Here is a 24692-nt window from a genome sequence, read left to right as displayed (position 1 = left end):
GCATATGTGACATGTATAGATTCAGCCGGAATTTGTTCATTTTGTTACATATGGATGTATTGCATTATAGTACATGTATCATTTTTTTTTATACAACTTCGAGGACAACTCGAGATCCTGGAATATTTAGCTTCGTACACGACTCTGACACCATTTCTCCTTTGATGGGCTGCGAGTAGGCAATCGCCTTCTCGGACAATGCTCCAAAGGTGCGAGGCAGAGAAACGACCACATTGCTGTCTTCATCCACTTCATGTGTCGCAAGTTCCATAGAGTCCGCTACCATTCCAAACTGATAGCTGATAGGCTCTTCCTGCGAGTCATGATGGCTTGAAACATTGCGCTGTGTCCCAGTCGGTTCTACCGACACAAAGAACTGAATGTAATCCCCCGCAGTAGCAACCTGTGAAAGGAGAGATAAATCATCTACAGTAATCCCTTTATCGATAGAAGGGAGTGTATCCAACTGTGTCGTATCAGGATCAAAAACTTGACTCAATGTAATGAGATCGTCATGGTTGGCAGTCCCTGAGAAGCTGACTTCAGGATCCAGCGAAAGGAGGCCTTGCTTCTTTCCCCATCCGCCTCCACCGCTCATAACATGGTGCAATTTCCCACCTTGGTGCAGAGATTGGATCAAGCGATCATGAGCAGATGAACCTGGATCAGTCACCTCCAAGTCAGGTTTCTCGACAAGCGCCCATACGGAAACACGCCGGTCAATGATATTATGTTCTGCGATATAACGTGGGAGCTCCCTCTCGAGCTCCGACGAAGCAGGCATTGTGTCTGTCGACGTCGGATCCATCGATTTTGCTAGTTGGCGTAAAATGTTTCCCATGCTAGTCATGACTCTTCGTCGTTCAGTCACCGGATGCAACGGCAACTCCAATGTGGTATCTAAAGCCTGGGAAGTAGCTGTAATCATGCAGCTTGTGAAATCCATCGAACTGTCCAAGGTATATCCGCTTGAGGCCTTATCCCAAAGCCAGCGTGTGCCAAAGATTGTTGTTTCTTTCCCATTGACAAATATAGTGTTCGCTAGGCGCAATCCGATCTCGTGCGCAGGTCCCTTCCCGGTTGGACCAATCGCCTCGGGTTGGAATTTGAACAAAAGATTGGTTTCCTCACTGGCAGAACTTCTAATGAGACGAGGTGGTGCAACCTTTGCCTGGACACCTGATTGCTCTACTGCCAAAAGTGACAGCCCTTCGGACTCACTTAAATGTGAGCTTTCAGATCTAGTATTCGGGAGCGCGTCAACCACAGCTGTAACTGCATAGAGAGTATCGTTTCCCGGGGAGTTTCCGTAAAGGCGACTGAGAAATTGCGACAAGAAAGGGCTAGAAGAATCGAGCCAGTGGGCGAAACTTGGGGTGACGAGGAGGAGAGGGACAGAAGCAGGCGCAGCTGATGGGCTCACAGGCCCGGAAGGGAGACTGGACAGAATATCATCTGGAGTCTTTTATTATTTAGCTTGAATATCAATAGTGCAGAAATGTGGATTTGGCTCACTGTCTCTTCTGCTGTCTTTGTGAGCCATGTGTATGCCAAAGGCCGCCCATGTGTCGCATACCATCGATTTGCGCGACCAAAGTTTCCAGGGGCTTGGAATGAGCCCGGAAGCTGCCAGCGTCCGGAATTGAGGGCTGCCCTCATCTGTTTGAATCTCATTGACATTGAGAGATCCAGGTAAAAGCTGGTCCAATTAGGAAAACGCGGAAGTCATTGCGGAGGATAGTGGGTCAGTCGCGGAGCGGAACATCTGTTTCCACCGTAGTTGGCACTATGTCAATATACGAGCACTATAGCTAACTAACGTGAAATACTTGATATGAGCTCGATGTTGATTTATTCGAAGTTGAGGTAAATTGATTCTTGATGCGGAACAAAGGGGGTGAAAATGTGAAGCCTCAATGTAGCATGCTAATTCCATTTAAGCAAGAGCCTCCACGGAAGGCTGCGGAGCATCGCATGCCTCCATGGATATGTTCGCCTAGTTATACATAAAAAGGTCGCCTGTACATTTTATCCGTTCTACCACATTTTTGTATTTTTAGCAATGAAATCGGCAAAAGAAGAAGACACTCATAACGGCATCTAAAATGACTGAAAAAAGGCCCCTAAAAAGGCATGGCAAGGCTACGTAACCGGCAGACATTTCTCATTCGCCTTATACTTATACTTCCAAGCTTTATGTGAATTCGAAGTATTGAGGATGCAGCGCATAATCATAGCCCTCCGATTACAATGATGTACCGGTGGAATCCACTGTCCTTGTTGTGCGAGGCCTGTGGAGAGAAAAAGCGCTGCCGTGACCAAGCCCAGCCATGCTTCAACTATATGCAAAGGAATACCCGCGTGGATACTCTATATAAAGTCCCGAGTTCCCGGAGACCAGAGGGACTTTCAAGTGTCAGCTCTTACTGGCAAAGATCAAACAGCTACAGCCCTGGCTACCCAGGCTTTACCTTGGCGAATATCTCGTCGCACCTATGGATAGCATATGCCAATTTATTCTCGGGGGCCGCCAAAAGGTGCCTATATCTTCCATACGAACGTGGACTATCCAACCCCAGCGCTAGCCCGATGTTGAGGCTCGAAAGGCCAGGGTGCCTACCGCTTATATGATGCTAGAGAAGTCGAAGGAGAATCTAGACCACTGTTCCAAGGGGTTCAGAAGAACATGCAGGCGCTGCAGTCGGACACACCACAAAAGTAGCAACACCGCACACCAAGTGTGCAGGGTCGATCTCTTGCAGGAAATAAGGAACCACTTGTAGCGACTCGCGAAACAGGGCTGAATAATAGCACATACTGTGGACCTCAGGACCCATCGAACCATCAACGACCAATCATATTGGCAGTCATGTCAAATGGACATCTGTGGATGGAGTTGCAAGTGGAGACTTGACCGATGACATTGGGGAAGGAGCCCTGCAATTGATAGTTTTGGTCAGATTTTGTGGCTGTCGGGCCAGGTCTAGATGTCCTGTAGCGGAATTCCTTATTAGACTATATTGGTTTGGGGTTGAAAAACGATATATAGAACTCACTTGATCAGTCTATTGACTACGATGTGTGTGTTAGGAATTTCCTCTCTAATTTGGTATCGAACGTGTATATATAGTCTTTCGCATTAGTTCCTATCCCTTTGTTCTGTCCCTAACCTTGTTCCCAGTCACTTTTTCAGTTTCAATGAAGTCATATACGCCGACCACATGATACCGATACCAGGCGCCTTGGCAGGTGGGGGCAAGGGGGCCCCATCATAGGGCTGAGCTGTCTGGCCACGACCGGGAACTTTTAGCGCCACAAACTGTACAGCAAGTACTTGGCAGACCTAACAAAGTAAAGATTCTCGCCAAATTTAGAAGTGACGAAGTGACGAAGTGACGATATTTGTAAGAGATCGTCACCATCATGAGACTTGGACTGCAGCATGGGCGCATAGCCACATACTATGTACAAGCAGGTAACAAAGAACTCTGTGAGTACTGTACAACATACAATCAAATATAGAACGTGAAAAATAGGAAATAGAAATACAGGCTAATACACAGCGCCAAGCTTCCTCCAGGCAGCGAGCAAAAGAATGAACGGGATAGGTGAGATGTTGGTCATAGCCGCCAGCACAGAAGATCATTATCTTGGCGACCCTGGACAGAATGTAATTAATACTTGAATGAAGAAGTGATTACCCAAGTTAAAATTAAAATCTTGGAATATGAAGAAAATAATAATAAAATAAAATAGAACAGAACCGAACACTGGTCATAGTCTAAGCCACATTTGTAGCCTGTTGGTGCCTTGATGTGCCGAGATGGGTGTTTTTTTGTCTTTTTTTCTTTTCTATGAGCCACACCAAAGGTGGCGGGCCATGATGTAATGACCCAAGCTCTCTTAGGCCCTCCCCTTTTAAGACTTCCCTCCCTCCACTTTCCTTCCCATTTTCTCCGTTAACATTTCAAACTTCCATCAAACCTGCCCAAAATGCCTTTCACCGCTTCGTAAGTTGTCCATTGTCTTTGCCATGGGCTGTAGATTCTACAGTCCGAGCTTCTACCCTGTCACCCTGTCACTATCACTCTCAGCACCCCAGGTCGCGTTGTCACCCATGAGACTATGTCCAGTATACTAATATCGTCGACAGTGACATTTGCAAAATTATCTTTGCCATTATCCTGCCTCCTCTGGGTGTCTTCCTGGAGCGCGGATGTGGTGCTGATTTCCTGATCAACATCTTATTGACCATTCTGGGATGGATCCCCGGTGTCATTCACGCCATGTATGTGTTTGTTTGATGAGTTTAGAGTCTTTTGTGACAGCTGCTGACCATATTACAGCTACATTATCTTCAAATACTAGAGATACCCACCTCCCACACATCCTCGCAACCAACGCTTTCCAAGACTAATATCCCTTGGGAAGTGAGCACCGCGACCAATTTCAGTTCAACCCTTACTCTTGCCTTGCGTTTTGAGTAAGGGTCTGCGATTCGATACCCTGAACGTCGGTGTCAGCATGATTCCGTGGAGGTCCGGTTGGGACTAGCCTAATGCAGCCTCCCCCGCTTGGCATTCGGTCCGGCACGGGTCCGACATGATGTCCATAATTCCCTAATATTTTGTGTGGTCGCATCGTTATGTTTTATTTTGTTTCTTTTCCTTTGTCTTGCTCGATATTGCGGGTTCTTGCTTTTTCTTTGAATGATACCAGCTCACACGGTCTGACTCTGGGGCTTCGTTGTTTCGTACCAATGCCAGCCGTTGGCTAGTCTTTATGAATTCAATGGGATTTTTACTATAAACCACCGAGTTGTTCGTGCGTAGGGTGAGCGTAGGAAAGAACATATAAATTGGATGTTTTTAGGTACAGAGTACTCCATACAGAACCCAGAATCCCTCGCAACTGGCAAAAGAGCAAATCAGACAAGATTTGATCATAATATAACGGAGCCCTGTGGACCTCGGCGTCTCTATTTGAATATATCAAGTGATTGGCGCAAAGTGTTGCATGGGGCGGGTACGCGCGACTACCTAACCTTGGAACCTTGGATGCCACCGCTTCATAGGTCTCTGGTTGGATATTACCTTACCGTCTCTTTCATCGCCGCTTTTTTGAAGCAACGTTGTACATGGCACAGCGTTGAATTGAACATAATAAATCCCAGCAACTCCCCCACTGATTTTGAGAAATCTGAAACCTAGCCCGGCGCTATCCACAACTTGTTCTGCAGCCTAAGCGCTTTCGATGGGCCGGCGCGTATCGGGAGCCGTTTACTAGGCCCATCCTGGCAAGGCGCTTTACCTCTACAGCGATTCGTCCTGAGATCTCCCGGGAGGATCTTACTACTATTTTAAATGCCGTGGGGTTTCACTCTAGCGCCTATCCATACACAGCCTCAAGTAATGTGTTTCAGAATGATGTCGAAACGCAGCTACTTGGCTCCTACGGTCGATGGGCGTCATGGACAATTTTGCCTCGCGCGTAGAATGATATCGCACACTGACTTGGTGTTTAACTAGATTGGAGTCCCTCTTTTGGTTGTTTTTTTGGCATTTACTTCTTCTTCTTCTTTCTGGCCTTGTATGCTTGTTTTGCTGCCTTCACGCCATTTGGTGCTCAATTCGCAGACACACCGACCAATTATGGTAACCACATGTACAAGTTTTCACGGGTAATCACTCCCATGCAGGAATCTACAAGGTTAGTTGATAGTATAGACATACATGGCAGATCGTTGCTCATGGTAAACGTGTATAGGGCTACCGCAGCATGCTCCTCCTTCTTTTCCACAGGATACTCATCGCGATCCTCCTTTTACTCACACTCTGCTCTGCCGTCGAAGATACCTCTAGTGATGCATCAAACTCCGTCCTGTATGACATGGTCCCGGACTGTGCCAAGGAGTGCATTGATAGCTTCATCAAGTCCGAATACACACCCATGGAATGCACGTCACCGTCCAATATCAAGTGCCTTTGTCGCACGGAGACAACTAGTAGCTTGACATTGGGGGAAGCAGCTTTGAGCTGTGTTCTGTCTGTATGCCCACAGACAGTTATCGCAAAGTCAAAGGCTTATCACATATGTGACTCGGTATCTGAAGCTCTTCCGAAAACACACCAGACGATTACCGCGACGGTTTTTTCTGATATGAGTACAACGATGACGAGTGATCCAAAAGCTACTACAGAGACAATATCAACCAGCTCAACTCCAACAACTGAACGCACTCCGGAAGCTTCTGTAGCAAAATCTACAGCGACATTGGCATTGACACCGACGTCAACTACTTCCAGTCAAACTTCCGAAATCACATTTTATGACGCTTCTTCATCTTCAGGGTCCCAAGCCGAGCCAACATCCTCCGCCGAACAAATTTCCAGTGACTCTTCTGAAGATACGAATAAGAAAGGTGATCATGGTATCACTCCAGCAGCGGTCATTGGAATGTCAGTCGCATCAGGTGTAGCAGGGTCTTTCATAATTGGTGTTGCTCTGTTTTTCTGCTGCAAAAGATGGCGACGAAAACACCGGGAACAGGCAACGCCGCACATTTTCGAAATCGGAGGCGCCATGTCTGAGCCCTCTGACTTTTTGAAACCGATGCCACGGCTCCCAACCGACGGGTTGGGTCTAGAGTCTTCACACAGCCCAACGAGTGACCGCGAGACAATGTTACAGCAACCACGTACTTTCCATTCGATGGCAAGCGTTCAACCACCATCACAATACTCACCGCAATCCGCGACGGTACATAACTTGGGCCAGGGCAAAGAACCCAAAGGGCAAGAACGAATAGGGTTTGCCATTAGCTCCGACTCGGACTGGGAAAATTCGCCCCGGACACAATCGTCACAGCACAGCGTAGCACGACTACTCCCAGATCCTGCAGCTGGACTATACCCAAAGCCGCTGAAGTGGAGTCATCGGCCACCAAGTGGAGAGACTCTGTTTGAAGAAGACGAAAGTCAACAAGCGGCGGCGGCGGCGGCAGCAAGAATGATGCAAAATAACTCCCCAAGGCCAGGGATCCAGCCGAAGCTCGCAGGACTGCCAGCCAATCCACGCGCATTCAAAAATGGATTCCAAGCAGGCAACTTCAAACGAAGATCAGGAGCCACGAGTGCTCTGGCACCTCCATTCAATCCCAACCCAGCCTTCGGAGCCTCCTCATCAGACAGCAGCGCTGCACCAAACGAAACATCCCACTCCTCCCCAAGCCCAACCCTCCTCGCCGCCCCGGTCAACACCACCCAGACCCAAACCCAGAACCGGAGCCCATCACCAGGACGACAGGCGCCTCAACCATACCTCACCCCATCATCATCAACACTCCCCCAGGCTCGGAGATAATATCCAGGCCACGGATCGTACGCGGAAACGACATCAAACGTGTCCAGATCCGCAACAGTCCACGACCGCCCAGCGAAGTCATCGCGCCATACTGCCCAGATGACTTGTGGCTAGAGCGTAGACGCACCATCCCGCCGCCGAAGTCCCGAGAACCGTCTGGGGAACTGCCGTATCCGTCGGATATGTTTCAGGGTGCTGTGCATTATCCTGCTAGTCCGAAGAAGAAGGTTGGCCCTGTGTCGAATCGGGTTTCTCCGACTAGTCGGAATTTGACGCCGTCGCGGAGAGGTGATGATTTAATTCTCCGTGTTGATTAGTAGATATTGTTTTCTTTGATGGGCGTGATCTGGGATTTATGCCATCATGAGAGTTTGCTTTGTATATTAACATGTTCTTGCATACGGGTGGAGAGCTTTTGAATTTTTGAATTTGTTTGTATTGCAGGAGAACATCCAATTGTATAGAAATTCGATAACTGAAGATCGACTTGGCTTCCTTAAAGGAACACATAGATTTCCTCTTAAATTTCTTAAATTTTGAATCACTTCGGCTCTAAAAATTAAAAAAAAAAGAACGAAACGCGAAAACGCGTCAAGCGTACAGGCCCCGGGCATTCGTGGGGCTTAGATAAGGAAGCTGGGGTCCCGCCAAAGAGAGTAGAAAACCCATCCGTGCACATCCTCCACATCCTTTTACATCATCTCTGACATTGTGTGGACTTCATTATCATCCAATCGCCCTGTTGGTTCATGCTCAATGGCCAGTTCAACGGAGCGGACATTCGTTCAGAGATCCACATTACTGCCAATCTTTCCTCTGGAGCTCTGGGATATCATCATTGAATACCTACATGATGAAGAATCTGCTCAACATCTGAGCCGACTTGCTCAAACATGCCCGGCGCTTTATTCTAGAATTGACCCTCAGCTCTACAGCAAACCCGTACGCCTGTTCAATTCAGAAAGCGGCGCTCATCTTGCTCTCACGATAGAGAAGCGTCCAGAGTTAGCACCACTCATTCGTGAGATTCGACACAAGCAGGATGCTGGGTCAGAATTTTGGTCTTCCCGTCATCTCAAATTTTATGAGACGGCTGTGACTTTACCGAATCTGGAAAACTTGAGTTTGAGAAGAAATCCTAGGCCCTTTGATTCTGCTCGGTGGGCCAGTGCACACGCTAGAGACGAAGCTATGTTGCAATGGGTGAAAAAAATTGGCTCTGGATCAGGGAGCGTCAAAGAGTACCGAGAGTTGGGATATGGGCCTTCAGGAGAGTCGTCGTTCAGTCCTCCAGATAACGAGCTTAGTTATACGCGAGATGGCGCGGTTGAAACTTTGTTCTGGCACGCTTCTCTTCAACACCCGCCGGGGCTGCCTTCTCTACGTGTTTGTGGGTATTACAACTGGCTCTCTGACGAATCGAAAATCTAATGTTATCAGGTCACATCGGAAGTGATTATGATCACAACGAGAAGAATCCTAAGATGGATGGCAGATGCTTACCAATTTTCAATGAAGCACTCTTCTGCCATCCAGGTTTAAAAAAGCTCTGTATCACTGGCGCTACTTTCCGAATGTCCCAGTCTGGGCTTGCGCCAACAACATCCAAATCGCCTTTGGAGGAACTAACCCTTTTGAATTGCATCATGAATCCATTCGATCTCCAAACAGTCCTCGAACACCCAGCAGCCTTGAAGCGGTTCACTTTCAGAGGCCCTAGGTCGCAGAAGATGTTAGACCCCGAGGATGAAGCCCAATGTTACATTCAATCGGTGCTCGCACACGACAATTCCTTGGAATATATAGATTACGATCTTTACTGGGGTGGGGACGAGGAGACAGATTTTGGTGAACTAGTCCGCCTCAAGCACCTCACAACAACCCTCGCCACACTTACAGGGGGGAGTGTATAGAACTGGATCCTGCAGATGATATTCTGCCGCCGAATCTCGAGAGTCTTACGATACGATATGACGAAGTGAAGGCCTGGCTTCCTTCGGCTATCTACGAGATGGTGAACGACGGGAAACTCCCAAAGCTGCGTCGCTTTACTTGCGAGGTACCAGAAATAATAGAGCGACTCCCATCAATCAACCCAGACAAGTCCCACCCACCTGCCACTGAGATATGTCAGGAGGGCAACACTTGGAAAAGCAAGTTTGCGGAGTTGAATGTGGAGATGTCCATGGTATCCGTTCCTTATCCTCTTGATCTACCCAAATATGACGTATGTTCTTGCGAATGTCTGTCCTTCTACCACCGCATGTTCTACCATCCAAGCAAACCATTGACACTTCCTTGGGAGGAAAACGACTTTGGAGAGGAGGACGTGTTCTTTGATGACTGGGCCGATATTGACGATGAAATAGACCTTGATGGTCTTATCGATGATCTTGCAGAGGAGTCTGGATCTGACGTCTCGGCTTGAGTGCATCTCTTATAATTTGATTGTGATATGTCTTACAAGAATATCCATCAAATTTCAGCATAACTTCTTCCATGTGAGGGAATGAATTAAACAGACCAGGAGTCTAACGGACTGGATTAAATTATAATAAGTCTATTATATCTTTTAGATGAGTTGCTTGTGATCCTTTGGATACACTTTCTTGGTTGAGGATCTATCCAGATTGTAGCTCTGTAGAGATATCTGTTTCTTCCCTATCCCCTCAGCATATTGATAGACTGTCGTATTTTCTTTCTTCCATTTTTGATTCATATCCCGGGATCCTGCTGGGGCCATTTCATGCATCACCGAAATAAGCCATACGGGGCTGAAGAACATGAAAAACCTGCATAGCTACCTGCTAGTAAGCTTCTAATGGCTACGAAAAAGATATAATTAGTCCTACAGATATTTCCATTGTGTAGATAACGTCAAGTAAAGATCACCAAGGGGATAAGAACTATACAACGTAATACAAAAACAACCCAGTGGAGAAGCCGAGTCCTTCCCCAGATTCTGCCGATCGTGATCTTCGTGTGTCGGCAAATATGTACATATCTGGGTCAAAGTCTCCGCTTATTGCTATTTTCAAGAGACCCCAAGGCCCCTTGAAGTACCTCGTTCCAACACATAGGCAGCAAAACACTTGTCAGAGATATACGTTTTCGATCTGGCTTGTGAAACCCCTCCAACCTAGGCCCGGGCTCATCTCAACGCAATGACACTCGTCTGTCTACGGTGATTGTAACCATTCCCCTCCAATTTACGTGCACAGACTGTGCTCGGACCCAAACTAGAAAGTTAACAGTTTGGTTTCCTTTCCCGTCCGTAAAAATCACCCGGGTGCAAGATTCCATACACGGAGCTATAGATAGCCGCGTATGGCGCCCCAGAATACGCCCAGTCCATCTTGTATCTCTTGGTCAAGGGCTGAATCCGTTATCGCCCAGAGAGATTCGCAAGCCTGCAGTACGCAGGATCTCGTGATTAGTTTGACGGTATGCATGCATAGTGACACTTTGACCAAGTCTGGCAGGTATCCCGCATATTGTCACGAGTTTGTCAGGCTTTGTTTAGAGTATCAAAGTGTCCATTGCGTTGAGCATTCAAAATATAACTCTGGCTTCTCCTCTTGGCATCTTGTTCCTATGTTTTGATCAGAATGCAATAAAGACAATTTCTGGGGGCACTTCATCCAAACCGTGATCGTTGGTTATGGCTTGCATTCCTTAACCCAACTGCTGCATGTTGGTCCGAGGTGCAGAGTAGTATCGGCCAACATGTGCCAACATACCTAGTTTATACCTTATTCTTTTTTTTTTCTACTCAGAACTTTAGATTCGGATATCAAGATCCTACTTTACATGGTATAAGGCATAGACTCTATAGATGGTTGTTAACTTGCCAGTTTTGATTTCCGTTCCTGAGGATGAGATCCAGATTTATGACGTCAATGCCCTGATACACCCTGATATTCCCTATGGATGCCTCTACTCCCTTGAGAAAGGTCAGACTCGAAATACCCGATACTTCCGAAGAACGGAGATACTTCTTGACGTGAGTATTCATGCTTCAAGCAAGCCAAAAGGCTTGAAGCGGTCTAATCCTGTCAAATCGTGCCAAATCCTATCATCATCATTGGTTCTGATTCTTCTTGTCCGCAACCAGGCATTTCACTTTCTATCTCCGGACTTCTTATCAAATCAGCGTCATCAACCCGACTCTTAGAACACCTAGACAGGTTTCATGCGCCAAGGATTTGTTGTGGATCGACAATTTCAGATTTGTTGTAATCCAAAAAAACCCGCAAAATGACGAAGTCCTAGCCTGAACAGAAGGCCCCATATTTTTTATTGGGGTAAAGAGGGTCGATGATGCAAAGTCCCCCTTTGGGATCTGCTACTTTGGTATATTAATGGCTATTGGATTCCCCCCCACATGCTTCGTCCTAGTAATTCATTCCAATTCAATTTACATTTGTCTGCCTATTTGATCCTGCAGTACATCAAGTACCTGCACATTTAGCGCCTACATATCGCAAGGATCGGATTGGCTTGTGTGACTCCCTTTAAGAGATTCAACGGAGAGATTCAACAGAGAGAACCGACTCAAGAGATTCAAGAGTACATAATTATACGGCAGCGATCACCATCGTCATATTGTACCCGCCCGCCCCACACCCTTCATCTCACCATGGCCACAAATACATTAGGAACTCAAAGAGTCCGACTCGACCTGGACACCGCTCGGACCGATCTCTATGGTCCTAATCTCGTCGTCCCTAAGCATTTCACTTCTACTTCTAACCATATCTTCAAATCTAAATCCAATATGACCAAACCCGATGTCTCATCTAAGGATTCACCAATCAACACACCTATGCCACACCCACCTAAGGTTACTAGCGATGATTTTGCACTAGCCTTCGACATTGATGGTGTTCTCATCAAGGGCGGCGAGCCTATCCCTGAAGCCGTTGATGCTATGAAGTATATCAACGGTGAGAACCCTTACGGAGTCAAAGTGTAAGTTTTTACCCTTGATAATTTTCTATGTTACCCCTCACCCCTGTGGTGAGGGGTAACAATTGCCAATAGAAGGAGAATTTACATCTAACGGAAATATCCTAGTCCTTATATTTTCTTGACCAACGGCGGCGGAAAGACGGAGAAAGAGCGATGTCTCGATCTCAGCAGACAACTTGACCTGGAAGTCGACCCTGGCCAGTTCATCTGTGGCCACACGCCCATGCGCGAAATGGCAGAGCGATACCACACCGTCCTGGTGGTTGGTGGCGAGGGAGAGAAATGCCGGGACGTGGCCGAAGGATACGGATTCAAGGATGTTATCACACCCGGAGATATCATCAAGACTAGACACGATACTACGCCGTTCCGAACATTGACGGATGAAGAGCACGAAAATTCCCGACTGCTCGATCTAGACAATGTCCGCATCGAAGCAATCTTTGTCTTTGCAGATAGCCGCGACTGGGCCGGCGACCAGCAAATCATTCTGGACTGCCTCATGACCAAAGACGGCTGGTTGAATACACGGTCAGAGACCTTTACCGAAGGTCCACCGGTTTTCTTCTCGCACACCGATGTGGTTTGGTCAACATCGCATGAACATTCACGTCTTGGGATGGGAGCGCTGCGCGCTTCCCTCGAGGCCGTTTACACGGCTATCACAGGTAAAGACCTCAACACTATCGCCTTCGGCAAGCCGCAGCTCGGAACCTATGCATTTGCCACCCGGCTCTTGCAGAAGTGGCGAAAAGATTCGTGCGGCATTGACAAGTCTCCGTCTACCGTGTACTTCATCGGCGATACCCCGGAGTCTGACATCCGTGGTACCAATGAATTCAACAAGACCACGGAAAATGATTGGTTCTCGATTTTGGTTAAGACTGGCGTCTACCAGGATGGTGCTGTCCCACGTTATCCACCTAGGAAAATATGCGATAATGTTTTTGATGCCGTCAAGTTTGCTATCGAGCGCGAGCACCGAAAGACCTCCAACGGCAAAATTTATTCCGAGCTCGACAATGAAACCAGCGAAGAAGTTCCCAAATAAGCGGATCTCGATATGATGTGACCTTCGCTCATGGCTGCACTTCCTCGATGACTGGTCTCGCGTCCTCGTTCTACTTTATTCCTACGTTTTATTCACGACATGTTTTGATATGATTCCCGGTTCTCTTGAACTTCTGCATTGTCGCGATTCATGGCACAGGTCTTTTACACATACAATTCTGCCATGAATTAGATATCTTCCTTACATAGTACTACTGAGATCCTTAAATGGATTCCAGAATGATCAATGAAAAAAAAATGTTCCAAATTAATGAGATAAATATTTTGTAGTACCGGTGTCCGCGACAAGAATATATTAGAAACCTGAATATTGAGGCATTCCGCCCTTTGGTTGACATGACCCACCATATACGGGAAAGTCCTCTCATACCAACAGAATTTCCCCCCTGAACAATATCTGCAAGAAGGTCCTGGGCATAAAAGCAGCACCTGTAACAACAATGGTACTAACTCTCCGACTTTATCCCGATATACCACCACTAATGCGCCAACCCAGGTCCCAAGAACAGAGGCAGTGTACCTCGATGATGCCACACTGCGGACATTGACCACGGAGGTTCTATCCTCCCAGTCAATACCTTCACTTTCCGAAGAAGAAAAACTCTTAGCCAAGAATGTGCCCGCGGAAGACAGCGCAATCACCATGCGCCAGACTATCTTTTATGCACAAGGCGGCGGACAGCCCAGCGACACTGGCGCAATTGGTCCAGTAGACCAAGACCCCACATTTGAAGTCTCGCTGGTACGCAAGACGTCCGACGGACGGTTTCTTCATTTTGGAAAATTCATAGACGCCACCTCTTCCTTCGTCGCGGGCCAACCTGTCGTGCAGAAGGTCGATGACTCAAAGCGCAACTATCATTCCCGGCTCCATACAGCTGGTCACATCGTTGGACTGGCCATGCAGCTTCTGATGCCGGATAAGAAGAAGGTCAAGGCAAATCACTTCCCCAGGGAGGCTTCTATGGAATATGAGGGGTTGTTGTATAATGAGCACAAGCCGGTTATCCAGGAGAAGGTGGATGAGCTTGTACAGCTGGATCTGCCTATTCTCATTTCCTGGCTGGAGGGTGTCGCGCAGGTTGGGGATGAGGAGGGTGCTGAAGAGGGTCGTACCCGGATTGCGAGTATAGGTGGGCTCGATCACAATCCCTGTGGTGGTACTCATGTTGCGAGGACGAGCTTGGTTGGGTCTGTTGTTATCCGCAAGATCAGTCGGCAAAAGGGAATTAGTCGAGTGTCTTATGATGTTTCTCCGGGGATTGAGGGATAGCTTGGGATCTGGTCTTTATGTTCATATATAGGGAATTAGTTGGTGGGATATTGAGACTATAAATACATGCTCTAACGCTCAAGAAAGGCCTGATATATAATCAAGACCATCATAATGCAAACTCATTATCCAACCAATGCTTCATCACAATCTTGCCCTCTCGGAACCCCTCCTTCTCAACCCGGACGATGATAGCTGCGTGGCTGTGGTGGTGCTTCTGTATGTGGACAGGATATTTACGAATTCCCACGGCGTTGAGGGAATCGATTATGCCAAATTGTTCGTGAGTCAAGGCAAGTGTAGGGTAATGTGTCGAACCCTCCATCGTTGATAAACGTCTAGCTGATGCAGGCCCACCGTTGGCACCCTTTTGCGCAGACTTCGAGAGAGATGATCTAGTGGACTTCTCGGGCGCCACGTCAGAGACTTCAGTATCGCTGTTGGATAGATAAGCTGGTTCTTGCATAGCAGTGACGTTCTCAAAGGCCTGCTCAACAACATGCTGAACGTCTTGGATCAAAACTGGTACTCTGTATCTTCCGAAGCGCTCGCCGTTTTCGCCAACCTCATGCATACGGATGCGCTTTGAGCTGCGGCACGTTTGAATACCGGCATTTATCAAGAAGAGTACAGAAGCCAGAGGCGCGAGGGCAATGATCAGGAGTGACAGAGGTATCGAATGGGCTACCGACTTTAATTTCTTCCAAAACCGCGCTGCTGCAGTATCCGGTCCTCGTTGCACTGGAGGAAGCACGTGAAGGTCGGGATCGATAATGACATCTTCATAACCCTCGACGTAGTTGATATTCACGTCTTCCAGATCCCGGAATGGGTCCACTTTAGAAAGGCCAGATGTATAGAAGAGAACTGAGCGGTCATTGACAATATTCGCGTAAACACTTCGCTGCTGGAACTTTTTCAGTCCAGTTATGAAGATGCTCTCGGGATCAGCCAAAACGCTGAGAAGCGGCCGCCCAGTATCTCGGAAGGAATCGATTAGCCACATTTGGCGGCCAGATGCCGAGACCGTCCTCGAGCCTAGAGCATTGAAAATTTTATTCATGTACCCTTTCAGTGGGGCTCTCGCACCAACATGTGGCGTGGCAAAGGTCGTGAAGTTCATGGGTTCCAGCTTATCTAGCCAACCCCGCGCATTAAGCAAGCCAATCGCATAGCGCGCGATCAGGCCACCAAGCGAGTATCCAACCACACTGATTTTTGTGATCTTTTGTCCCTTCTCGGCTAGCGATTCAAGTGTCTCCTCGATCTCGTGCACTACTCGTTCTCCGCACAACTCAATTCCGTCGTAGGTATAGTTGCCGCTATTCGCTTTCGGGCAGAGGATGTAGAGGCCGTCGCTGCCATATCTGTCTCTTAGAGCAGACGCGACATAATCCAGGTGCGAAGGGTTTCCCCAAAGTCTATTGGAAAGATCTGTCGCATTAGCGGGCTCGTCGATACGTCACTGAGAAGGGAAGAGCGGCGTACCCGTGAACCAAGACACAGAGGTGCTCGGCTTTGGATGTATCTAGCATTGTTTCGTTTGTCGGTTTCATCTTTGAGAATAGAACTGATTCCAGGGGAAAGGAAGAAAAGGAGCTTGTTTAACAAGTCGGATGCCTGTTCACCCGAAGGCCGCGCATCTGCGTCAGCCTGGAGCTATCGGCGATAAGGGATCTCGACCGGGCATAGCGGGCGAATTCTCTACAACCTACGGAGTACTCCGTAGGCCTGTAGGTACATATGTATTTATTGGTGTAGGAGATTATCTAGACCATAGTTATAATTAGAATCAAGATGGTCTCTCTCACATCAAGCAAAACTTCAAAATCAACCGGAAATAAAGCAACAGCAGGCGAACAGATAGATGCCATGTTTAGATGCCTTCGATATCAGGCATTCAATGTTTGTCTTCTTTGCATCCAGGATTGACTTATCACTTCGCCGAGCAGCTCCAATGTTGTCCTCTAGTGATGTCAATCTGATCTGTTAGTCCTTTAAGATCTACTTTCTACCTTGACCCCCAGTTGCTTTCTTTGGTAGAAGACAGTTTTGCTCATTCTTAATAGTCTTCACCACAAGCAAGTGCTAAATGATGCGATAGTGTTACCTGCAATATCCGTTTCGATCTATTTGGTGCGCAAAACCAACACAACAGGGTCGATGGGCGGCAAATAACTATACATATTCGTTATGTACTTCTTAAAATTGTGATCCGCCTTGACTAGCTCTTGCATTCGACGCCGAGATATTTACATCTTAACCTATCATCATCAGTCATCATGTTCACGTCGCTTGGGCTTTTTGGGGCAATTCCATGCCCGCAAGGCGATGGTTGCACTCTTTTGAAATGCATATTCTCTCATGATAATAAGTCGGTCCCGGCTGAGACTCGGAATTCGAGGATTACATCGTCAGGTGACGATGGCCCTCCTTCCAAGCGGGTCAAAGTGGAAAACACACAGTTGCTGGGGTCCCCTATTCCATCTCACAGCCTGAAAGAATCATCGCTCGAAATGGGACGGCACTCGTCGGAATCAGTCACGCCCAAGCGAAGTCAAAATACACAAAACACCTCTTGTGCTCCAGAAATCTCCCGGCCTACCTCAAGCCATGATCCACCAAAGCCTTCGGGGAACGAGCCTGCGAAGCGCACTAACACCACATCGGCTGGATCTTCATCCCAACTACCTCCTCGCAAAGCGCCAAAAGAAACTTTGAATCCTCGCATGCTTCCTCATGCACCGGCAACCCATGGCAGTCGGACTACCATTCTCCAGAAGCTGCACTCCGCCATGACTGCTCTCAATGAAAAGCTACGAAAGGACAAGAATGACTCCAACAGATGTTTTGTCCTAACTCCCGACGAACTTATCACAATGGCTCTGGACGAGGAAGAGAAATTCGCGAGGGACAGTCCAAGCGTTTACGGCAATGTTATCAGACTTCGAATCGTGAAAGTTACAAAAATGGGCACTGACGAGTGGGCAAAGGAGGTGATGTCCCATCTGAACACGCGATATTATAAGATTAATCCTGTTCAAAAGCCGCGGGAAATTCCCAGGGCTATCAACACAGGGCTCACCCCCGCAGAAGAAATCGCAGTTGTATCCCAGCTAGTCACACCTGTCACTGGCCTCGAAGAACACGGATATGTCACAAAGCAGCCCACAGATGCAGATGTAGAAACCGCCAAGAGGGGCGTTGATGAGTCCAAAGGCTGGGAGAAGTGCGATAGATGCGGTCAACGATTCCAGGTATTTCCAGGTCGTCGCGAGGACGGTACCCTGGCCAGCGGTGGCCACTGTGACTATCATCCAGGACGGCCCGTTTACCCTCAGCGCAAGAAAACAGACCATGTCACCGGTCCCTCCCAGCCATACTTTCCCTGCTGCAGCGAAGCACTGGGAGCATCTACCGGCTGCACCAAAGCCAATACACATGTGTTCAAGGTCTCGGAGGCCAAGCGACTTGCATCCATCCTCCAATTCAAGACAACCCCATCCCAGCCAGGAAAAGGGCCCCTGGAGCCGGTCTCTATTGATTGCGAGATGGGCTACACAACATTTGGTCTCGAGTTGATTCGCCTCACTGCGGTCAGCTGGCCTACAGGCCGTGACCTCCTCGATGTGCTGGTCCGGCCTATGGGCGAGGTATTAGATCTCAACACACGCTTTTCCGGTGTCACGCCACAACACTATGCTTCTGCCAGCCTATATGGCACTCCAGTGCCCAGTATAAATGCACCGTCAGCAGACGAGAAAAAGACAACCAATCCACCCTTGCAACTTGTTCAGTCACCCGCGGAGGCGCGCGACTTACTGCTGAAGCTCCTCCAGCCCGAGACACCTCTTATCGGCCATGCAATCGACAACGACCTCAACGCTTGCCGTATCATCCACCCTACGATTATTGACACCGTTCTGTTGTACCCCCACCCCAAGGGCCTCCCCATTCGTATAAGTCTCAAGGCTCTTGTTCAAAGACACCTTGGCCGCGATATCCAAGTCGGGGACCATGGGCACGACTCAAAGGAGGATTCAATTGCTACGGGTGATCTTGTCAGAGTGAAGGTGGGCGAGAAATGGAAAGAGCTGAAGAAGAAGGGGCAAAAAATCGAGGATGGCAGGTTGATCTGTCCTGCTGGCGAAGTATCAACAATCACATCTTCATGGACTACGGTCCAGAAGAGAAAGTCTAACAGGTGATCATGGATATGTATCCCCAATACCATTCATTTCGCGTTATTTTTCTTCCTGCTTTTCTTGTATGATACCCATGCCTGTACACTTAAATGAGGACAATCTACATTATTATTACGCATCATCCGAGGAAGAAAATGAGGGTATAAACTTTTTTAGTTTTATTCGTGGCCTCATAGACCAATCTTATCCCCCCATGGCTCTCGCTCTCAATCCATACAGACATCCCAAGCGCGACACACAGACTAGAACCGATCGATCATCGGGGCAAAGAAACAAGCTATGTCAGGAGCGACACGCTTATTCCTCATCCTCCTCAGCCTCGTCGTTGACGACGTTGTAGAAGCGGAGCTCGTAGACACCCTTGGAGGTGGAGACGACGCGGAGCCAGTCACGGAGCTGCTGCTTCTTGAGGTACTTCTTGGTGCTGAGTTGTAGAAAACACAATGGTCAGCAAAACTGCGCTCTAAAAATTTCGGGCTATCAACCCGGGGGATAGATAAAAACTCACAGGTACTTCAGGTAGCGGCCGGAGAAGGGGATGTGGGCAACAACCTCGATCTTGCCATCGCCGGACTGGGAGATGACAACGTTCTCACCGAGGTTACCGACACGGCCCTCGACCTTGATGCGGTCGTGGAGGAACTTCTCGAAGGCGGAGACATCGAAGATCTTGTCGCTAGCGGGCTGCGAAGCGTTGATGATGAACTTCTGGGTAACCTTCTGGGCCTTGCGACCACGAGCCTATACCACATGGAATCGAATTAGCCTACTGCTCCATAATGTCGAGCCCCGGTGGTAGTCTCGCAGATTCATCTTCGACGACACGAGAGACTCGATAGATTTTTCAATACCGAGTTTCACAGTCGTGTCGAAGACGAGCCGGCAGAGACTCCGGTGGGGGGAACAGCAAAGCGATTTGGACTTCAACGTACAGCAGCGGGAGCCATTGTTAATGGATTGGGGGAGATGGATTTTGGAGAGTTGGGAAAGGTCGCAAAGAGGTGAATATCCTGCGCCGGCGAGAGAGTGGTCAAGACAACTTCCTAAATTTCACGGTGGAGCCGATTTGGTTATCAAAAATTCACGAGCCAGAGGTGTGTTGCGCTAGTCTCAATTTGGATATAGGGTAGGGCAAAGTTTGATGAGTCAGTTGCACGATAAGTCAGCAGGTCGCTTAGCCCTGGAGCCTGCAGGTACCTACCTACAGCATAGGAGGGTGAAATCGCCAAGATAGGTAACTCCGGCCCGAGAGAAGCAAACTCCGATATTGTGTCTTATCCCCGATTGGCTCGCTTAATTGCGCTAGTGAAGGGGGACCCACTACTATCTTGGTATAAATAGGAGTGTCTTCCCGCGAACTTCCATTTCTTTTCTTTTCTTCTTCAGCTCTCTTTGCCTATTGGCTTAGATCAAGTGTAGTATCTGTTCTTTTCAGTTTAATCTCTGAAAGTTTCCGTCCAGGAAACACTTTGATTATTCCTATTTTTGCAACCCGCAACTTGGCCCCTGTGCTTGCGCATGCCTTGGTGCACAGTGTCATTGGGCTTACACTACCCCCGATCGACGCGAACTACTTTTTCATCAATTGTTCGGCTTGTCCGGGCGCTTGGAGAAGATGTCTTTGTTATCGAATTATGTAGTATAAAGAACGACGTATTTCGTACAACCTTTACGCTCCTGCGTCCATAGATCGCATCCTGAGTACTTCGTCGAAGACCGAGTTGAGACACTTGGGATGAGATGCCATCCACAACTATCTCAGGGAGAATAGACCAAGCAGTTTAGAAACGGCGTGGTCACTGTGGATCTCTTAGCTGTCATGTATGTCGTAGATCGTAGATTGTGACCAATATGACCCCGGAAGGCGCTTGGATGAATGAGGTCATCCAACCTGGCTTTGGAATGACACTGTGATATCTCTAACATGATACACTGAGAAATAGACCAAGCAGGTTAGACAACACTACCACAACGGAGTAAAACGATTATCCAACACTGTGATCGCTGCTCAAAACAGCCAAGTGATCACGTGACGCAACAGCTTCGATCGCGGGGAGCCCAATCGATAAGCCTCCCTGCCATTTTTTTCCCACTCCGCACACTCCAAACTGTCGACAGAAAATCAGCCGTCATAATGGGCTCGATCGTCCTCCCTCACTTGCAAACAGCCTGGCATGTGGACCAGGCGATCCTCTCTGAAGAGGAACGCCTGGTGGTGATCCGATTCGGGCGAGACCCCGATCCCGACTGTGAGTGCCACTCTCATTCATTGCCAGCTCCCAGACTAACCCATTCTCCCAGGTGTCCGCCAAGATGAGCTCCTCTACAAGATTGCTGAGCGGGTAAAGAGTGAGTGACCAATATACCCCCAAAGTAAACCGAACAGCAGCTAACAGGAGTACCCCAAGACTTCGCCGTCATCTATCTATGCGACCTTGACCAGGTCCCAGACTTCAACCAGATGTACGAGCTTTACGACCCGATGACGATCATGTTCTTCTACCGCAACAAACATATGATGTGCGATTTCGGCACGGGAAATAACAACAAGTTGAACTGGGTGCTGGAGGACAAGCAGGAGTTGATCGACATCATCGAGACGATTTACAAGGGTGCCAAGAAGGGCCGTGGTCTGGTGGTCAGCCCCAAAGGTACATCCGATCTACGTCTTGTAGTATATATGCCATTCGCTAACAGCCAGCTTTTGCAGATTACTCGACCCGGTACCGATACTAAACATTGCCTCCCTCGCCGCGTGATCACCCTGGCACCGGCCAGTGTGTGTATCGCTTCCTTACGACATTTTACGACGATCACTAGACTTGATCTGGCAACAATAAAACCCGCAAATGTGGTCATGGTTCTGGCGTTTTTTGTTTCCGCGGAGTCGCTTTTGCAATCGTTTTAATTGGGGGGATGAACATGTTTCACATACAGGCCTCAGCTTTTGAGGTCTAAATTTCTTGATAAACAACTAAGAATTGTTAAAGGCTTTATCAATCGTTCCATGAGTAGTAGCTGTAGGCCAGCATCGTAAATCATATGTAGAGTGCCTCTTATGATCTCCATCTGGAGAAAATCTCACCTTGAGGAAGTAAAATATATTTCAGGAAGCGATATAAAACTCATCATACAACTTTCAATTGAAACAAAGAATTGTGGCGCGTTGCGCAAGCTATCCTATTTTTTTTTTAAACATGAATTTTGACGTAACGCACTTCCAACACCACACCTCGCAGATCTGCCTTCAATTCTCTCAAATACCTATCTACAACCACAACCAAGCAACAAAATGATTGATCAACGCATTTTTGAGAATCTCCAGACGAAGATCGACGAGGAGAGCACCGTCCGGGATGTAAGTCAGACCAACGCGTCCGGAGCTTGGTGAATTCTTCGCGCGCCAAGCCTACACCGGCGTCAAGACCATTGAGCCAGGAAGACCGCCAGATGGCTAACTATTTTGGATAGGAGCTACATGAAATTGTCCACACACTTGCCAGAAGAGGTATGCTCTGCAATTCACAACTTCGACCAGGACTTCTGAAGTGCCTGCCCTGCCGGGGACGACACTCCGAGGTTGAAGTCGCAGGTCGAACATGAAAACTGATGTTGAATGATACAGGACGTTCCACACAGGCTATCCTGTCGCGAGCTCATTCCACGCCCGCTGATCAGTGTAAGTATCTATTATCTATATTTCATTCTCTGATGAGAGGGTTGGTGTATAATCCCATTCGACTTTGAACTCACTTCTTGATCACTCCTCTTTTCCCTCTCTTTTCTTCGCCATATAACGTTTGAATCCCAACACGTTTCCACCAGCCAACATTTCGCACCACTCGTCTATTCTTTATGAATCATCTCACTGATTTCTACAACAGTGAAGCCCGTGCTTGACGATGTCACCAAAGAAATCCTTGCCCAGAAGGAAGAGGTTGCTCGCCTGAAGGCCGTGGCAGACCAACATCCCTTCTACAAGTATAATGGGCTCTGGACCCGTGAGCTGCAAAATCTGGTTTGTTTCTGGAATGCAATGCCCGAAGACTTCTGCTGATCCAATCTACTAGGTCGCCTCTATTGAGCTTTGCGCATGGCTGGGAGGACTGCAAGAGCACAAGGGACCCAACTCAACATCCTTCATGACCATTGAGGATGTGGGCAAGTTCCTGGATAGTACGTTTTACTTATCTCCATCTATGATGAGCACCACGGGTGCTGTATGCATAAATCGACGTACAATACTAACTGGCATTTCTTTCATTAGTTCCTGTCAACCTCAAGGAGCAGGATGCCTTCCACCTGACGATTGAGGAGTACCTACTGGCAGTGATTGCCATGGTTGAGGAACTGGTTCGTTTCCCGAGAGCTCAGGGATTTTATGTCTAGCCACAGCTAATTTGTTCCCAGGCTCGCTTGGCTGTCAACTCAGTCACCCTGGGTGATTACACCCGTCCCATGCAGATTGGCAACTTCGTCAAGGAAGTGTTCGCTGGGTTCCAGCTCTTGAACTTGAAGAACGATATCCTGCGCAAGCGCAGCGACGGTATCAAGTACAGCGTACGTTGTGATCATTGCAATATCTATTTCGCAGTTTTCAATTTCTAATTTGATTGCACTACAGGTCAAGAAGGTTGAAGATGTGGTCTACGACCTGTCGCTACGGAATCTGGTTCCCAAGGCTGGTTCCTCTGCTTGAATTGTGACATCAGGGACTCGCAAGCACACCGAGTCGGGCCTCATGCTAGGGGAAAACGGATATAGACCCAAGGAAATGATCTTGCGACTTTTACAAAATTGATATCAATGACTTTTGAGACTGGGATATGAATTACTATTACCGCTCGGTATAATTCCCATTGTAGACCGGAATCGTAAACCGAAAAGAAGTAGTTATGTCACAAGCGAACCGGGATATAGATACAAGAAAACAGATTAAGGCACCCCCATCATCATTCCGAAAATAACACCTTCAGCACAACCTTACGACAGCTTAGCCTGCTCAGCACCAGCCTCACTCTTCTTCTGCGAAGCAAGAGTACCCTCCTTCTTCGCCTTCTCGATCTCCTTCACGATAGTATCATGGAGTGTCTCGGGCTTGGTGAGTGAAGCCCAGCGGTTAACAACCTTGCCATCAGCAGCGACGAGGAACTTCTCAAAGTTCCACTTAACGCGCTTCATGCCCAGGAGCCCAGGCTGCTGCTCCTTCAGGAAAGTCCACACAGGTGCAGCGTTTGCGCCATTCACATCCAATTTTCCAAGAACGGGGAAGGTAACGCCGTAGTTGAGCTGACAGAAAGACTGGATATCATCGTCCGAGCCAGGGTCCTGGCTACCGAACTGGTTGCACGGGAATCCGATGACGGTGAAATCTTCGGGGTACTGGCTCTTCAGGTCCTGGTAGAGCTTCTCAAGACCCTCAAACTGGGGTGTAAAGCCGCATTTCGAGGCTGTGTTCACGACTAGCACAACTTTGCCGTTCAGCGAGGAGAGAGGGAAGGGAGCGCCCTTTTCTGTTCGTATGCGGGGTTTGGTTAGCGACTAGGTTCTTCGCAGCTTAAATTTGGATGCGATGAGGGGGAGAAAAATAGGCAGATGACCACGCAGATTATACGTACTATCAAGAGGCTCAAAGTCGAAGAAAGATGTAGCAGACGACATGGTTGTTATTTGACGTGGAAATGCGAAAATAGGAAACTGTCTTTGCAATGTTCGCGGGGATCGATATGACGTCGTTGGTAGCAGAGTTGATCGGAGAGACTTGGCAGAATGTGATAGGGGGAAAATTTGCGAACAAGAGAACATGACTC

The 24692-nt window shown here is 48.0% G+C and overlaps 12 protein-coding genes across 12 annotated transcripts; 8 read left to right on the top strand and 4 right to left on the bottom strand.

Annotated features, from left to right (window-relative positions):
* Nucleotides 1-88: 88 nt before the first annotated feature.
* Nucleotides 89-1680, bottom strand: N7487_004862 (uncharacterized protein; the record flags this gene model as incomplete). The annotated part of the gene is made up of 2 exons (XM_056872609.1): nucleotides 89-1462; nucleotides 1516-1680. 2 exons carry the CDS (start codon nucleotides 1678-1680, stop codon nucleotides 89-91), a joined length of 1539 nt encoding a protein of 512 aa, XP_056730329.1.
* A 2178-nt stretch (nucleotides 1681-3858) lies between these two features.
* On the top strand, nucleotides 3859-4496 carry N7487_004861 (YqaE/Pmp3 family membrane protein). Its single transcript, XM_056872608.1, has 3 exons — nucleotides 3859-4010; nucleotides 4154-4288; nucleotides 4347-4496. The coding sequence occupies exons 1-3, from the start codon at nucleotides 3994-3996 to the stop codon at nucleotides 4366-4368; spliced, it is 174 nt and encodes a 57-aa protein (XP_056730328.1). The 5' UTR covers nucleotides 3859-3993; the 3' UTR covers nucleotides 4369-4496.
* A 1282-nt stretch (nucleotides 4497-5778) lies between these two features.
* Nucleotides 5779-7362, top strand: N7487_004860 (uncharacterized protein; the record flags this gene model as incomplete). The annotated part of the gene is made up of 1 exon (XM_056872607.1): nucleotides 5779-7362. The coding sequence occupies one exon, from the start codon at nucleotides 5779-5781 to the stop codon at nucleotides 7360-7362; it is 1584 nt and encodes a 527-aa protein (XP_056730327.1).
* Nucleotides 7363-8118: 756 nt separating this feature from the next.
* On the top strand, nucleotides 8119-9790 carry N7487_004859 (uncharacterized protein; the record flags this gene model as incomplete). Its single annotated transcript, XM_056872606.1, has 3 exons — nucleotides 8119-8752; nucleotides 8803-9210; nucleotides 9276-9790. 3 exons carry the CDS (start codon nucleotides 8119-8121, stop codon nucleotides 9788-9790), a joined length of 1557 nt encoding a protein of 518 aa, XP_056730326.1.
* A 2211-nt stretch (nucleotides 9791-12001) lies between these two features.
* On the top strand, nucleotides 12002-13384 carry N7487_004858 (phosphatidyl synthase; the record flags this gene model as incomplete). The annotated part of the gene is made up of 2 exons (XM_056872605.1): nucleotides 12002-12333; nucleotides 12439-13384. The coding sequence occupies 2 exons, from the start codon at nucleotides 12002-12004 to the stop codon at nucleotides 13382-13384; spliced, it is 1278 nt and encodes a 425-aa protein (XP_056730325.1).
* A 460-nt stretch (nucleotides 13385-13844) lies between these two features.
* Nucleotides 13845-14677, top strand: N7487_004857 (Translation elongation/initiation factor/Ribosomal beta-barrel; the record flags this gene model as incomplete). The annotated part of the gene is made up of 2 exons (XM_056872604.1): nucleotides 13845-13847; nucleotides 13901-14677. 2 exons carry the CDS (start codon nucleotides 13845-13847, stop codon nucleotides 14675-14677), a joined length of 780 nt encoding a protein of 259 aa, XP_056730324.1.
* A 109-nt stretch (nucleotides 14678-14786) lies between these two features.
* Nucleotides 14787-16233, bottom strand: N7487_004856 (lipase ROG1 family protein; the record flags this gene model as incomplete). Its single annotated transcript, XM_056872603.1, has 2 exons — nucleotides 14787-16098; nucleotides 16166-16233. The coding sequence occupies 2 exons, from the start codon at nucleotides 16231-16233 to the stop codon at nucleotides 14787-14789; spliced, it is 1380 nt and encodes a 459-aa protein (XP_056730323.1).
* Nucleotides 16234-16959: 726 nt separating this feature from the next.
* On the top strand, nucleotides 16960-18885 carry rex3 (putative RNA exonuclease Rex3; the record flags this gene model as incomplete). The annotated part of the gene is made up of 1 exon (XM_056872602.1): nucleotides 16960-18885. The coding sequence occupies one exon, from the start codon at nucleotides 16960-16962 to the stop codon at nucleotides 18883-18885; it is 1926 nt and encodes a 641-aa protein (XP_056730322.1).
* Nucleotides 18886-19179: 294 nt separating this feature from the next.
* On the bottom strand, nucleotides 19180-19829 carry N7487_004854 (60S ribosomal protein eL22; the record flags this gene model as incomplete). Its single annotated transcript, XM_056872601.1, has 3 exons — nucleotides 19180-19306; nucleotides 19391-19623; nucleotides 19815-19829. The coding sequence occupies 3 exons, from the start codon at nucleotides 19827-19829 to the stop codon at nucleotides 19180-19182; spliced, it is 375 nt and encodes a 124-aa protein (XP_056730321.1).
* A 1187-nt stretch (nucleotides 19830-21016) lies between these two features.
* Nucleotides 21017-21618, top strand: N7487_004853 (DIM1 family thioredoxin-like protein; the record flags this gene model as incomplete). The annotated part of the gene is made up of 4 exons (XM_056872600.1): nucleotides 21017-21131; nucleotides 21184-21231; nucleotides 21291-21533; nucleotides 21593-21618. The coding sequence occupies 4 exons, from the start codon at nucleotides 21017-21019 to the stop codon at nucleotides 21616-21618; spliced, it is 432 nt and encodes a 143-aa protein (XP_056730320.1).
* Nucleotides 21619-22174: 556 nt separating this feature from the next.
* Nucleotides 22175-23581, top strand: N7487_004852 (translin; the record flags this gene model as incomplete). The annotated part of the gene is made up of 8 exons (XM_056872599.1): nucleotides 22175-22240; nucleotides 22354-22390; nucleotides 22508-22561; nucleotides 22767-22900; nucleotides 22953-23058; nucleotides 23150-23235; nucleotides 23293-23442; nucleotides 23507-23581. The coding sequence occupies 8 exons, from the start codon at nucleotides 22175-22177 to the stop codon at nucleotides 23579-23581; spliced, it is 708 nt and encodes a 235-aa protein (XP_056730319.1).
* Nucleotides 23582-23865: 284 nt separating this feature from the next.
* On the bottom strand, nucleotides 23866-24543 carry N7487_004851 (glutathione peroxidase; the record flags this gene model as incomplete). Its single annotated transcript, XM_056872598.1, has 2 exons — nucleotides 23866-24395; nucleotides 24501-24543. 2 exons carry the CDS (start codon nucleotides 24541-24543, stop codon nucleotides 23866-23868), a joined length of 573 nt encoding a protein of 190 aa, XP_056730318.1.
* Between the last annotated feature and the right edge of the window lie 149 nt (nucleotides 24544-24692).

The sequence above is a fragment of the Penicillium crustosum genome (genome assembly GCF_028827405.1).
Source record: "Penicillium crustosum strain IBT 35664 chromosome Unknown utg000002l_segment0_segment0, whole genome shotgun sequence".
In the NCBI taxonomy this organism is placed as follows: domain Eukaryota; kingdom Fungi; phylum Ascomycota; class Eurotiomycetes; order Eurotiales; family Aspergillaceae; genus Penicillium; species Penicillium crustosum.
The sequence above is the reverse complement of the archived record's forward strand: the minus strand, read 5'-3'. Positions and strand labels throughout refer to the sequence as shown.